General features: G+C 44.1%; 1 protein-coding gene across 1 annotated transcript in view; it reads right to left on the reverse strand.

Moving 5' to 3' along the window:
- NDUFB4 (NADH:ubiquinone oxidoreductase subunit B4) overlaps positions 1-8,742 on the reverse strand; it is a 42,692-nt gene extending 33,950 nt beyond the window's left edge. The window contains exon 1 of the mRNA XM_085621045.1: positions 8,412-8,742. Within this exon, the coding sequence (XP_085477171.1) occupies positions 8,412-8,588 (177 nt within the window). The 5' untranslated portion in view covers positions 8,589-8,742. The remainder of the gene's footprint in view (positions 1-8,411) is intronic.
- Between the last annotated feature and the right edge of the window lie 7,149 nt (positions 8,743-15,891).

Below are 15,891 nucleotides of genomic sequence, written 5' to 3' on the forward strand. Positions count from 1 at the left end.
TGTAAGAAGGATACTAGGCATAAAGCCCTTGATTATTAGACCCACAAGGTGCAAACATCCCTTTCGCCCCCTACAACTTGCCTTTCCCCACTTTCAGACCTTCCCATCTTGTACTCGACAGAGTATATTCCCCCTTCATACGTGCGTTCAATACAAGCGCATCAGATTACTTCCGGGTCTCTCTCCGGCTCCCCTGGTTATGACCCACCTTACAAACAAAACCTCATTGCTTTTTTGTGACCAGCAAGGCATAAATTTAAATGAAAATAAGGGCATGTCTATCTCACGCGCTGTGTGTCTCCATTGAGACGCACAGCGCTCAAAGAACGTCCCGCGATCAGCTGTTTACTCCAACGCTACCAGATCAAACTGACTGAGATCTTTGCCTGCTCTCTCTCTCTCTCTCTTTAAGCCCTAATAACTACAATACCTTGATATTTTCCCTTCTAAAATCAAGAAAGGAACATTTCTTTCACAGGCTTGACAAGAAAGAAAAATGAAAAGGGGAAAAAATAAGAGTTTTTTTGACAATTATATATGTATACAATCATATTTTGAATTACATTATGTCTCAAGAGAACTCCCAATCTAACAATGAAACGCCCCTTACTCAATCGTCCTTAATGAACCTCTTTGAGAGGCAATTAAAGTCCTCACTGAAAGAAGCTGTAGAAGCAGCACTTACCAAAAGGAAAAGGGATACTCATGGAGATCCATCAATGCTTTCTTCGGATGAAGAATTGGACAGCCTCCCCACTAAAGGCGGTAAGGCTTTAAAAAAGACTAAACATATTGAACCTCATGGTATTCTACGTACTAACAACGAAAGGGTCTTATCTATTGGTAGCCTCTGCGCTACACATGATCTAGGTGTCCAGAGTGGCACAAAAAGAACGAGCTACCTTAATGGCGCAAAAAGCTCAGGTGTCCCTCGCGGCACAATAAGATCTGGTGCACCTCACAGCACAATAGACCTCATCGAAGATGACGATGATTACTTTTCCCCAAATGACATGATTGATGAGACCGATGAATACATCTTTGACCCACAAGAAAAATTGGAGGATGACCTTGATGAAGATTTGGGGCAGTTTACTAATTCTAACACCATTAAAGATCCTTCTGGTTCAGAGATGTTTAACCCTTCTAAAATTACCCATCCTAGAGGTTCGGATTGGTGGCCTTTAGATCACGTAGCCAAATTCATTAAGGCTTGGATTAGAAAACCGCTGGAAAGAAATACTCGAAATCTAATGCGTTCCGAATGTCCAAGACCGTTTCTGGACAATAAGGCCGGTTTAACCCCAAACCTAGACCCTGAACTAATAACCTTTCTGTTTAAAACTGGGAGAGATCCACGTAAAGGGCTAGAATGCTGCCTTAAGCAGTGCCAAGATAAACTTCGACACCCTTGGCCCTCTTTCTAGATCTGGCCGAGGAATCCTCCTTGAATGGTACCCCCGTAGATACTGAACTCCTTCGAGGATGGAGCCAACGTGCTATTTGCCTCCTGGGTAACGCTAATGCCAATCTCACCTCAGAGAGGAGCAGAGCCATCCTAATGCGCATGAATCCAAAATTGGGAGATCTGGCTAACAAAGATATTCAAGGAGACCCTAACGGCCTACTCTTCAGAGAGGCTTTTATTAAAACACTTGGAAATTACGTGTCAACTTTTTCAGCTTTTAACAAAGCTCAATCTAATATGAGAAGAATGTTTGGAGGAAGAGTTTTAGGAAGGGCTGACAGGGGAGGACCGGCTGTCAGCCGAGGTTTTAATAGGTCCTCTTACCATCAAAACCAACGTGGCTACTCGAGATTCTATCGGGGGAACAACAACTTTTATCCCCAAAGAGGCCGCTGCACTCGAGCACGAGGCGGTAACAGTCGTGGAAGATTCCAGACACAAGGACAACCAGGTAAGACCTTCTCTCCCTACTTCTTCCCTCCCAAAGGTAGGGGGAAGACTTCTCCTCTTCAGTCACAACTGGTCCACCATTACGAACGATGCCTGGGTCTTAGAGACTGTGAAAGGTTTCAAAATAGACTTCATCACTATCCCTTATCAGATCAAACTTCCAAGAGAACTTACCCTAGATCAGGAGAAATCATCCTTGGTAGACGCAGAGGTAACCCAAATGTTATCCAAAGGAGCGATTGTCATCGTCTCGGACGACAGTCCAGGCTTTGTGAGCACAATCTTCCTTGTAAAAAAGAAAGACAAAGGATGGCGTCCTGTTATAAATCTAAAAGATTTGAACTCCTTTCTCGTAGACAGACACTTCAAAATGGAGGGGATACACCTTCTGAGAGACATCCTCCAAGAGAAGGATTGGCTCATAAAACTAGATCTCAAGGACGCGTATTTCACCATCCCTATGAATTCATCCTCTCAAAAATTCCTGATATGTGTATGGAGAAATGTAACTTATCAATTGTGTTGCCTTCCCTTCGGTCTATCCTCAGCTCCTTGGTGTTTCACCACGATACTAAGACCAGTGGTCTGTTCCCTGAGGAGAAGAGGAGTTCGCCTCATTATCTACCTAGACGACATCTTACTGATGTCCCAAAGCAAAGAAGAATTACTGACTCACATGAAATGGACTGTAGATCTCTTAGAGTCTAGGTTTCATCATCAATGTGGAGAAATCCATTATGACCCCTTCTCAAAACTTAGAATTTCTAGGTTTTCAGGTGAATACTCCTCTAACTCAATTACAAGTTTCCCAGAAGAAATTATCAAAAATAAAGAAAGAAGTTTCTCATGTCCTAACCAAGAACTCAGTCAGCATGAGAGAACTTGCAAGGATAGTAGGTCTCTTATCTTCATCCATCCAGGCAATTTCACCGGGTCCCTTACATTACAGGGCATTACAAAGACTAAAATCCTCAGGACTAAAAAAAGGCCTTTGGTATTCAGACCTTATTCCCCTTTCCCTGGAAGCTCGAGAGGATCTATTATGGTGGCGCAACAACTTAGACCGTTGGAATGGAAAAGCAATATTCGGGAACACCCCGGACCACACATTGTAATCGGATGCGAGCAATCTAGGCTGGGGTGCCAGACTTGGGAAATTAGAAACCGGAGGGAGATGGTCCCAAGAGGAACTCTCCTTACATATAAATTGTCTGGAAATGATGGCCAGCCTGAACGCCCTTATGAGCTTCAAGCATATACTAAAAAACAGTCTAGTTCTTATCAAATTAGACAACTTTACAGCTGTTTCCTACATCAATCGTTTAGGGGGAGCCAGGTCAAAACTTCTAGCAGATCTGGCCCAAAAGATTTGAGATTTTTGCTGGAACCAAAAAATAATTCTAAGAGCAGAATTTATCCCAGGTCAGCTGAACACAAGAGCAGATTGGACCTCGAGGTTCCTAAAAGACTCGAGCGACTGGAAACTGAACCATTTAGTTTTCCAGAGTCTTCAGGATCTTTGGGGTCCTTTCGAGATAGATCTCTTTGCCAGCAGACTGACCTTTCAAATAGATCGCTTCTTCAGTTGGAGACCAGATCCACTAGCAATAGCAGTGGACGCTCTTCTACAACCATGGGACTCACCAGGTTGTTATGCCTTCCCTCCTTTCGCATTAATTCAGAGAGTGCTCCTGAAAGTTCGAATGGAGCGTTGCTGCATTGTTCTAATTACTCCCTTTTGGAGTTCTCAAGTATGGTTCCCAAGCGTGATGGAGTTAGCGATAGAATCTCCACGATTTATCCAAGGGAGTTTGGACTTCCTTCAAGGCCCAGAGGGAGAGGTACATCCTCTTCTTTTAGAAGAAAAAATGAACCTTCTTGCCTGGAAGATTTCAGGGGTTCAAGAAGATACTCAGGCCTTTCGGGAGAGGCTAAAGACCTTTTGGACGAATCTTGGGCTCCAGGAACAAGGAGAAGATAAACTGGGGCTTGGAAAAGGTGGTGTAGTTGGTGCCTGGAAAGGAATATGGATCCCGTGGATGCACCTGTAGTTGATGTAGCAAACTTCTTAGCGGACCTCTTTAAATCAGGACTTTGCTATAGAACGGTTAATTGTTATAGATCAGCTATTTCTGCAGGACATTCCTTATTAAATGACTTCTCTATCGGTACTGATCCCCTAATTCATAGAGTGATGAAAGGTAGAAGACTCAAACGTCCACCTAATGCCAAATATGATTCATTATGGAACGTAAATCTTGTTTTTGAGCTTTTTTCTTCTTGGCCTGATAATTCTTCCCTTACGAGAAAACAACTCTCTATTAAGTTAGCTACTCTACTTTGCCTTATATCTTTTAGACGAGTATCTGATGTTAAAGCGTTAGAAATATCAAATAGGTTTTACTCTCCTGATGGGGTACTATTTAAAATATGGAAAAGAACCAAAACTATGTCGGAAAATATTTTCTATCCTTTCTTTTTTGACTGTCCCAAACTTTGTGTGGTAAGTTGCATGAAAATATATTTAGAAAAAATGAATGTTTTTAGACCTATAAATGAAAACCAGTTACTGATTTCCTTTGTTAAACCCTACAAGGCAGTCTCTTCTGCTACTATCTCTAGATGGGTTAGAACAGTGATGTTGGAAGCAGGTATAGATCTATAGAAATTTGGTGCACATTCCTCACGAGGAGCTATGGCCAGCAAGGTTTTCTGGGGGTGGGCGGGGGGGGGGGGTTGGAGGCTCACTTTCAGATATCCTTAAAGCAGCAGACTGGTCAAATGCTTCCACTTTTGTTAAATTCTACCTTAAGCCTGTAGAACATGTAAGCAATGTAGTACTGCGAAGCTTTAAACTTTCATAATGTAGCCTCCGGTCTTGTAATGAAATGACGATTCTCCAATTATCATACAGAGAGAATCTTGATTTCATTAAAGACAACGGAGGCTGACATTATCCCTCCCACCACTTCCTGGTGGATATACATTTAAAAACAAAAACAAAAAAAAATGTCAGTCAATATGTTTTTTGTCTACCAATTTTCTTTTCTCTTTCAGACTCATCCTCTCTGTAAATTCAGAACGACACCTAACGTGAAGAAGTTGTCCTATTTTTTTCGCATCTCTAAGAGGAAGATATTTGGTTGCTATGGCACATTGTTATGTTGATTGGAATGTAATGGTTACACTTTGAAAGGCTGCATATCTTGGGCAGCAATAAAAGTTATTGCATAATGTCAGCCTCTGTTGTCTTTAATGAAATCACGATTCTCTCTGTATGATAATTGGAGAATCGTCATTCTAGTTGTTAAAAATTGCCAAAAATATTTTCTGCTTCCCTTTATTTTAAAATGCACTTAGGGATTTTGGGAATTAGTTTGGGGTCACATTTCACAGTAATTACTATTTTTTAGACCAATAGTAAACCCACACGCAAGATGTTGGATATAATGATATAAATGTGATACAAGGATTACTTTGATGAAATTAATATGCGATTAACATGATTATGAACGGCTGTCAGTACAAACCCATTGGTGGGTAGGGTTCTGAGTCAGAAATGAGTAAGAAATATTGGGTATGCCCACTGGAGGGCAGGATTGTATAACTGGTAACACGTACATGTACCTACTGGGAGGTCGGTATCTTACAAATTTAATAGGCAGAAACGGGCAACTGTTGAAAAACAGCAATGTAAATGTTTATGTTACAGTGCCTAATGAGGAAACAAAGAGCAGGTCATAATCGAGCAATCTGTTAAATAATCCATGTATTAGAACTAACACGATTGGCATGATGATTAAGGGGTTTATCACATGTTAGGATTTGTGTGTTTCACATAAAAATGCTTATGGTTTTAATTATATGCACTACAATATCCAGAATGCTTTGCAGAATGCTGCAGGAAGTGATGCAAAAGGTTGTCATGCACATTTAAAATAAAAAATAAAAATGCGGCATTTGTTGGGTTGTCTACCTCGTGAGCAAGGTCTCTGCTGAGACTGAAACGCACAGAGAATTACTGGCATGCTGATTAAATCGAAGCTTCAAATGTATTACTTTTCAACGTTATTCTATTCGTGAGTGCGAGCGGAATTTCTTCCTCGGTAGATGGTGTGCAAAAATTGAAACGGAATGGCTCTGCCGTACCGCATACGCACTGCCTGGAGCGCCCATTGTTGGTAAAGTGGGCCGTTTTTGAAAGGGAGATATAGATCCATCTATCTATATTCTGTGCAATTCCCAAGTTTTAGGTGGAGAGCAGCTCCTGTATATGGAACACTATACAACATCACCGGCACGCTAACGTTGCTCAACTCAAATGTCTGTTTTTCTAGCAGTTTTCAAGCATAGGATTATCATAGTGCCATCCACACGGAGCTAGAGAAGTGGCAAAGTTCTTTGGCATTTTTACAGCAAAGTCTTAGGGATAGGATTAGCTACTGCCATCCACGCCGAGCCGCAAAATTACAAAAGCCTTTTACAAATCCAGGCACAGTATTACAGCTTTCAATTGGTAAAATATACAAGAGAACTTGGAATGAAGAAAAACAGTCACTGACACATCAGTTTAGCTCTTATTAGACCTTCTGATAGAGACATGGCTTTGACCAGACAAGGAAACATCCAATACAAGTCAAAGCAATACCCTTTCAGGCTGAGAGTGCTGCATAAAACATGCAGACAAGGTAGTAGGGAACTCTGGGCAGATCACACAGCTCGGTGTGGATGCCACTACACTAATTCTATGCTTAAAGACTATTGTAAAAATAGGAAAGGGCTTCCTCACTTTTCTAACTCGGCGTGGATAGCACTATGCTAATCCGATACTTAAAACACACTGCTAGAAAAACAGACATTTGAGGTGAGCAGATTTGGAGTGTAGGTAGTGTGGTGTTGTAGAGTGTTCCATATAAAAGGAACTGCTCTTCACCCAAAACCTCGAAACGAACCAAGTTCTCTACTTCTTTTTTTAGCATAATGTATGCGGCGCTTTAAGCCTGAAAAAAGGGGGGGGGGGAGAACAGGGAGGGAGAGAAAGGAAGAGTGAGAATAAACACACGCTATCTCTTGTATAAACTATGTGTGCGATGTATCTTCATGCAGGGCATGAATGAGCTGAACATTTGGCCCAAATCTATATCACACTTCTGGAACTTTTGATTTACATCAGAGTTCAGCCTGTTTAAGGAAAACCTATGCTGTTCATGAACCTTTTCAACAACTCTCTCAGCCCAGGTAGTGCATCCAACCCACTTCCTCTTCAATTGTCTTTTCCTTCTTCTGCTCATATTTGCCACCAGTCTAATCAGCTAGCCACTTACAATAAGTGCGAAGTAGCACATTCTTCCTTGAATTAGCACTTGAAAAGCAATTAAACAGCAGTTTCAAAATCCTTTGTTTTTCTATGCATAAGGCCAGATCACTAGATGACAGCGTGCCTATTCTGCTGCAACTGCAAGAGATTTGGGAGTGCCTAAAACAAAAGTTATCCTGTCATGTGTTTACAGTCTGCATACACTGTTCTCGACTCTGGATTCCATTTGAATTAGTACTGTACTTTAATATGACTATCACAATGTTTTTCAGATTTCTGGCTGTGTGGTTTGATTGCATAAAGCATATATAAACAAGCAATAGTTTAACGACACTGTCTGTAGCCTAACTGATTGCGCATCGTTTGTTGAATAAAAGAATAATCTACATCTGCAGATCTATTTTCTTTTAAATACATTTTGATGACTTAAAAGGTGATTTTCGTAAATAATTTACCATACTTCAAGTGTGGCCTTCAGAACTAAAACGCAAAATTCTACGTGTGGTATCCTGAACACTACACACTAGTCGTGATTTACAAAACTCAACACAATCCCCCACATGAGGCGATCAGAACAAGATAAAATATGCCAGTTAGCACCTCCAAACCTGGACCCAACACACTAGTGGTGGCTCACATAATTCATGAAAATACGCCAAATGTTGCATCTACACTTGCATACAATCTAATATGAGAACTTCAAGATACTCCAGGATATGGAAAGCTCGCAATGCTGCTGGCGGGCTATAATAGCGTGTGGACTGCTTTATGCTAGTGTATGAAGGGAAGTGTATCCAGCTAACACAGGCTGTATTACATGCTGGTACTTGTTAGCCATTCTTATGATGGGATAAAGATGAGCCGGACTGAAAACTTTAGATTTCTGTGTTGTACAGGAACATTGGTTTGCTGCACCGCGGTAGTATTATGCGCTGTGCTCTGCAAATTCGTGTAGAATGGGTCCATATATATTAACCCTGCCATATTCCCAAGTCCATATATGAAGTACTTCTCCAGTGTGGGCTTGCTTTGAATTCTGGACTTGTAGTCTTCTTAATATCATTATAAAACATGAATACAAATTCCAGAAGTCAAAAGGAAAAATCCTGGCCAGCAGCAGCACATGGACATGGGATTAACACCCCCTTCCCCCCCGGGTGCTGCACTCCCACTCACAATCAAGTGCCTGCGGTGAGGATCGTTTAACTGCAGCTGGTACTGCCGCTTCATCTGTGACCTGAAGGCCAGCCGCTCCTCCTGCGCCCTTCGCTGCTCTGGGGTCACCTCGTAGTACTCTCCTGGGTCCAAGGTGGGTGGCATAGAAGCCAACGACGAAGGCTTGTAGTTCGCCATCTTGCGGGCGCTGTGACCCGCGGCTGAGGACTGCGCATGCGTCAGTCAAGCCACAGCCTCTCATGTAGCATATGCGCATGCGTCGGAGGCGCGAGCGTATTTGCAAAGTCAAACCCTTTCGCTACGACAACTGCGCTACTTTCAATACCGCACTTGCTCAGCTTACGCCGCTTAGGGCATTCTTCAAGGCTACGTGTGTTTCCAGCACGCAGCGCGGAGCTGATCGGCCATGGAAACAGAAATAGGGCTTACAAACAAGGTTATAAGGGACAGGACAGAAGCAGAACTTGGCATATAAAGACGCGACCATGAACCTCTGCGGCTGACATTTTTACCTACGCCCTTGTTACCTCCTCGACAGTCTTCTTTGTACCAGTCTTTACTATGGTTGTCACTTTTCTCAGAGAAAAATACCGGCCACCTGTTAGCATTTTAAGATTCAATTTAAGGACCGGAGGCAACGATTATGCTTCTCATTTCTTTACTGATATTTTCTCAACAGCCAATTAAAGAAAAGTAACAAAAACACTACAACACCCATGAACCCCTTACAGGTCACATGACCAACCATAGAATAGCCCCTATATAAGCTCTAGTCACGGTGACAGTGTCAGTGACCTCTTTCTTTGTTGCTCCGCAGCCAGTTAAGAGCTTTCCCATCACTGCTTATTGTTTTTGTGGTTTACACTAACGGTGGTTTATGGGTTAATATTTGGCAGCAGCGGCCCATGCAGGTAAGAACGGTGGGCGGTGGTAGGGGATTTCGACAGACGACCACGAGGGAAAATTAAATAAATAATGATTTTTCCCACATCGTTGCCTGTTAAAATACCCTCTCCCCTACCCAGCCACACCGCCCACCGCTCTTACCTGCACGGGCCGCTGCTGATATTTGGATTGATTATTGCGATTGTAAACGCTATAAATGTTAATGTTTTGGGTCTGACTGAAAGTTGCCTGCTATTGCAGTTGTTCACGGCGGCCCTCGAGCCAAATTTGCACTTGCCTTATAGCATTTCCCCAACCCTGCCAAACGCAGACTAGGATCCGTTCGTGCCTGTGGGAGCGCCTTGCCTCCCTGACCGGGCGTCTCGCGCCCGCATTGTTCAGTGAGTGGACCGGGAGGAAAGGGAGCGAGGACGCCCGTCAGGCGAACGCGCAGTCCTCATTCTGCGGTAACGACACAGCGCATACGCGGCAGCCATTTTTCCCATTTTAAAATTAATACTCGGGCTTAAATGAACGCGGGAGCCAGGTTTCTGGCTCTTATCACAATTTTGGCTCTTTACCAGCTCCCGATGACGCCTGGCATGTCCAGTGTGTGTGGGGCTGTATTAATAAGCATAGGCTCTGCCTAGAGTGGATCTGGCAAGCCCTCCCTCCACATTATAAGTTCTAACATATTATATTTGGCTTGCCTGGGGTTGCCCACTCCCCCTGAATTCCTATACCCTCAGACTGATTATAAGCCTCACCTGTGAAATTTAAACAGGCAATCCTCCTGTGGAATAGTTTACCACACAACTGTGTGCCATCATATCGGAGTTCTATTATGAGGAATACTTTGAGGAGGAACCCTCTGGGTCCATGGAACAAGACCTCGTGGAGGTGCTAGATGCAGGAGTGCAGTATTCTGTGAATAAGACCCTGGTGAGGGCCATAGAGCCGCTGAATCATCACTTGTGTGGCTATGCACAGCAACACGGCTGGCTTCCCAGCTAGGGCAGTAGCCCCAAAGCCAGTGGGAAAGGGGCTTGGAATCTCCACGCTGCGGACTTCGCAAGATTAGCCAGAACAATGGAGGGCGAACATGATTATGTCACCCCCAATAAGGAGGCAACTGTCACTGAGTTACCTCAGGATGACGACGATGACACCTCCTCTGCCCATACGTCCGACCAAGAAGAGGCTCCTAGACCCTCTAAGAGATCAAAGAAGGAGCGTCACGTAGAGACCCCTTCACAACCTAAGCTCCTTATCTTCGAGCGGGCGGAGATAGTGCACTCCAACTTCACTGCCTGGCTCCCACTCCAAGAAGTGGCCGATTACGTCCAGGCTCACCTTAGACAGGCGTTTGACAAGGACGCAAGTGCACGGCACAGATCAGCCCAAGGCCTGATCTGCCAGGAAAGGTGGCGGAGACACAGGAGATAGACCCCTCTATGGTCACGTACTTGAAGAAATACACCTAAGACCCTAAAAAGGGCATTGACCGAGCATGGAGATCATGCCAGGAAAAACTTTTGGACTTGACGGACCCATTGACAAATATACTAGAGTTGGGCTTTAGAGCCAAAGAGTCTGTACTGGCAATAGATCTGGAGGAATTGATTGGATGGGCGCAGAGGGCTGTATGCCAGCTTGGTAATGCGGAACTCCGCGAAGGCCAGCGCTCCATTTTACTAAAGCTGGACCCCAAACTAGCAAAGCTCTCCTCCTCGGAGTCAGGGCCCATAGCCCAGGGCGTTCTCTTCGGTCAGCCCTTCCTTAAAGAGCTTACTAAGTTCGTCGCCACCTTCAGTGAGTTGAACAAAGCTCAAGGATCTCTCAAATGGGCTTTCCGTCTGGTTTTCGGCAGGGCCGGACAATACTGAGAGCAGTCGTTCGGCCGTGGTTACAACCAAGGCGCCCCGCGTGTTCAATACCACCAGCAATGAGGCGGCTACCAGGATTCCAATTACAATAATAACTCCTCCTTCTACCCGACCCAGTGTTCCAAGAACAGATTCCAGAAGGGCAGATACGGAGGGAATCAGGGCGGTCAGCAGGATGCCGGAAATTCATGTGAGACTGATTCCATGTACAGAAGTAATGTTGGGGGGCAGGATACAGTTTTTTTACACACTTGGCACACAATCTCATAAGATGCATGGGTCTTAGAGACAGTGCAGGGGTACAAGCTAGAGCTTTACAACTCCCCCAGTCAGGACTTTCCTCCCCCCCAGATGTATTTTTCCCAACAAGATCAGGACTTTATCTCTGAAGAGATAGATTCTCTCCTAAGGAAAAGGGCAACAGTGGCCACAGACCCTCACTCCGGGGCTTTATCAGCAGCATCTTCCTATTCGAGAAGAAGGGGAGTGGATCCAGGCTTGTTTTAACTCTAAAGGATTTTAATGGATAGGTAGTACATCGGAATTTCAAGATGGAGGGCATCTTCTGCGCAACCTCCTTCAGGAGGGGGACTGAATGGTACGTTTAGACCTGAAAGATGCTTATCTGTCTGTTCCCATCTACGCACCACATCGACATTTTCTGAGGTTCCTTTGGCGAGGAGTTTGTTACGAATATAGAGTCCTCCCCTTCGGCCTCTCGTCAGCACCTTGGTGCTTCACAAAACTCCACTCTCCAGTTGTGGAATCATTGAGAGCACAGGGTGTTTGTCTGATCATATACTTAGACAACATCATCATCATGGTTCGCTGCCCTCAACTGGTGATGACCCCTCTCGAATGAGCGATCAACCTATGACAGAGTCTCGGATTTATTGTAAACCCACAAAAAACAATTTTAGTTCCAGCTCAATGGATTGAGTTTTTTGTGTTTTCTGATCAACTCCCGGAGTTGCCAACTCCTGCTGCCAGCTCCGAAAATCAGGTCTATCAAGAGAGAGAGAGAGTTGAGGTCTATTTTGCACAAGCAGAGTGTGTCATTGAGTTCAGTAGCACAGGCCGTCAGACTGTTAGCCTCCTCTATTCAAGCGATATTCCCGGGTCCCCTTCACTACTGAGCGCTCCAACGGCTCAAGATTCGGCATCTTCAGAAAGGCCTCGGATACACAGAGCAGATCCCTCTCTCCAAGGAGGCACGGTTGGAGATGTTGTGGGGGCTGGACCACATGGAGGCCTGGAACGGCAGGGCCATCTTCGGATCCACTCCAGATGTAGTGATAGAATCCGATGCCAGCCGGTGGGGTTGGGGAGCCTGTTGCGGTCAGATTTCCATTGGTGACCGTTGGTCACAGGAGGAGCTTTCATTGCATATCAATTGTATGGAACTTCTGGCAGGCTCCTTTGTAATCCGCTGCCTTTCACCTCGAAAGACAGACTGTTGTATCCTGCTTCGCATGGACAATGTGTGAGTGGCACGCTACGTGAACAGACTATGGGGGGACGAGGTCCCGGATTCTGGCGGAGATTGCCAAAGATTTCTGGCACTTTTGCCTTCAACACAGAATTTCGGTTTTGGCGGAATACCTTCCAGGCTGCAACAATGAAGTAGCCGATGGGCACGCCCGGCACCTGCGGGACTTCAGCGACTGCAGACTCCATCCCTGGGTTTTCCAGTCACTGAACTGTCTTTCGGGCCCTTGTCAGATAGATCTGTTCGCTTCACGCCTCAACAGACAACTCCCAGCCTTTTACAGTTGGCGTCCGGATCCAGAGGCTCTGGCCACGGATGTATTCTGCAGGACTGGCCGGCATCTCTGTGCAATGCCTTCCCTCCATTCATGATGATTCCAAGAGTTCTGGCACAAACCCGACGTCATCAATCAGAATTGAAACTGATCACCCCACTCTGGAGAGCGCAGGTATGGTTTCTAGTACTTCTGGAGATGCTCTGTGCATTGCTGTGGAATCTGTTGCTGGACCCTCTGAAAGCCCCTCATCCATTGATAGAATCAGGGCAACTCCCTCTCGTAGCCTGGCGGGTTTCATGGACAGATGGAAGATCCCAGGACTTTCAAGAGACGCTGACAAATTTATTAACGAAGCATGGTTGGCTAACACCCACAAGTGATACTCATCAGCTTGGAAACAATGGTGTAGTTGGTGCTCTCAACGGGAAGTGGATCCCGCTAAGGCACATGTCTCTTTGATTGTGAACTTACTAGCTTCCATCGCAGCTTTGGGCTTAGCCTATAGAACTGTAAAAAACTTCTGGTCGGCTATCTCAGCAGGTCACGTGTCAGTGCATGGCAAATTGGTTGGAGAGTATCCCCTTGTATGTAAACTGCTCAGGGGTATCCGGATGGTCAAACCCCCTTGTCCCAAGTACTCAGAGTTATGGGATGTTTCTTCCGTCCTGAGAATCTTGGAATACTGGCCTTCCAATAAGTATCTGTCAAAAAACAACTATTTTCTAAATTGACCATATTACTTTGCCTGGTTTCATGCAAGCGAGTCTCAGATGTACGCGCGCTAGATCTAGCGGGACGTAGGTTTTTCCCCAGAGGGTGTGACTTTTGCGATCACAAAGCGAACCAAGTGTAATACCTCTTCGGTGTCTTACCCAGTTTTCCCTAACAATCCTAAACTGTGTGTTGTGCAGTGTTTTAAAGATTACGAGGTGAGTACAGCTGAGTTTCGTACAGACTTGAAAGGTCAATTGATAATTGCACTGCAAAAGCCATTTCGCCCGGTGAACCCCAGCCACCTTGTCAAGATAGGTGCGCTGGCTCATGAGCGAAGCGGGTATTGATGTATCAAAATTTGGAGCCCATTCAGCTTGAGAGGTTATGGCGTCTAAGGCTTTCTCTGTAAGGGTCAGCCTCTCAGGCATTATGAATGCAGCTGATTGGTCAACGGAGACCACGTTTAAATCCTTTAACTATATGCCTATTGTTGATGTGGCATCTGTGGTGGTGGCTAAGCTTTAAACAAGCATAATCGGAGCATCCGGTCCTGACATAGACTTACAAATTTGCAAACATTTGTGACAAGAATTTTCAATTCTGTTAAGGACACGGAGGCGAGGATTATCCCACCCAAGCGATTTGCATTGTAAATTGCATGATATTGTTGCTTAGTATCTTCATACTGCATACCTGTTCTTATGTTTTTTTCCCTTCCCTTTCTGATTTATTTGATGTGATATCAGAGATGGCGAATGGTGTTACGGTTTATCCTTGACACTTTCAGGTGCTGATAACAAGTAGAGCTTGATGGTCTACATTGATGGAGGGTCTTCGCGTTCTCAAGGAGGATACCCCGTCTAGTTGGTTCAGGAACCAGGTCTTGAATATTGAGCCCCGTTGGGCTGCAAGTTGTCTCTTCAAGAGGAGGTTCTTCCACATTAAGGATGGTTCTTCGGTATCAAGCTGTTTATTTATGGACTTAACTGTTTGATGATTTGTTAAAGAAAGATGATGCTGTCACCTTGACTAGAGCTTATATAGGGGATACTCTATGGTTAGTCATGTGACCTATAAGGGGCTCATGGGTATTGTAGTGTTTTGGTTACTTTTCTTATATTGGCTGCTGAGAAAATATCAGTAAAGGAATGAGAAGCATAATCGGTGCCTCCGTGTCCTTAACAGAATTGAAAATTCTTGTCACAAATGTTTGCAAATTTGTAATTCTTAAGTAGAACTTTATATAACATCAGCTGTATTCATCTTCAACGTGGATTATGCTGCTCAATCTTTACTATGCAGAAAAAACAGCAGCCAAATGAAAAACCAGTAAAGTATATTCGCACTACATTTCCCATGAGGCTTTGAACCACGCCTCTAATAAACCCACCAATCATCTGGTAACATCTAATACAAAATAGAGAGGCACCATTTTCCTTCCTCTTTCTTTGCGAACAAGCAGTCCAAATATAAGAAAATAAAAAAAAGAGGAGAAGCACACAGTTCCAAACTCTCAACGGAGAGTTACCACCATTTCAACGGACGTCCAAACTGAAGAAGAATCCAAACTGAGCCAAATGGAGATAAACAACAACCAGCGAAAACAGACAATCACTGGCCCTTAAGTTTGTTTTGAATCTGATCCAAAAAGAGAAAAATACCTTGAATCCCATCTTTGACATAAGAATAGAAAGAAGGGAGGGAACAAAAAGATACTTTTCACACAAATTATATCTTGACAATACTGAGATTGTAAATCTTACCTGCCCCAACGGGGGGGATAATCCTCGCCTCCGTGCTTTTAATAGAATCTAAAATTCTTATCGCAAAAAGCTAGAACATTTTCTATTCTATGGCAGGACCAGAGGCTCCAATTATGCTGGTTTAAAGCTCACCAACAACAACAACTGAAGATGCATGCATAATAGGTTTATGATAAAAAAAATTAAACATGGAATCAGATGACCAATCAGCCGCCCTAAAAATATCTTCCAATCTAGAACCTAAAGCAAAAGCATCAATTCCAGTCTCAGACATGATCCAACGAACCCATCTGGCCAATGGGCGGAACGCTTTTTGTATAGCCAGTAATAAGGGACGAAGGGGTTCAGTTCTATTAACCAAAGTACGTTCCTCATAAACTTTTCAAACATTTTACAACATACGTTTGAGCATTGTGTGGAAACACAGTATAATCAATAGATTGTGACATTGTCTTTGTCCTTTTTG

Source organism: Triturus cristatus, chromosome 8 (genome assembly GCF_964204655.1).
Source record: "Triturus cristatus chromosome 8, aTriCri1.1, whole genome shotgun sequence".
Taxonomy (NCBI): Eukaryota; Metazoa; Chordata; class Amphibia; order Caudata; family Salamandridae; genus Triturus; species Triturus cristatus.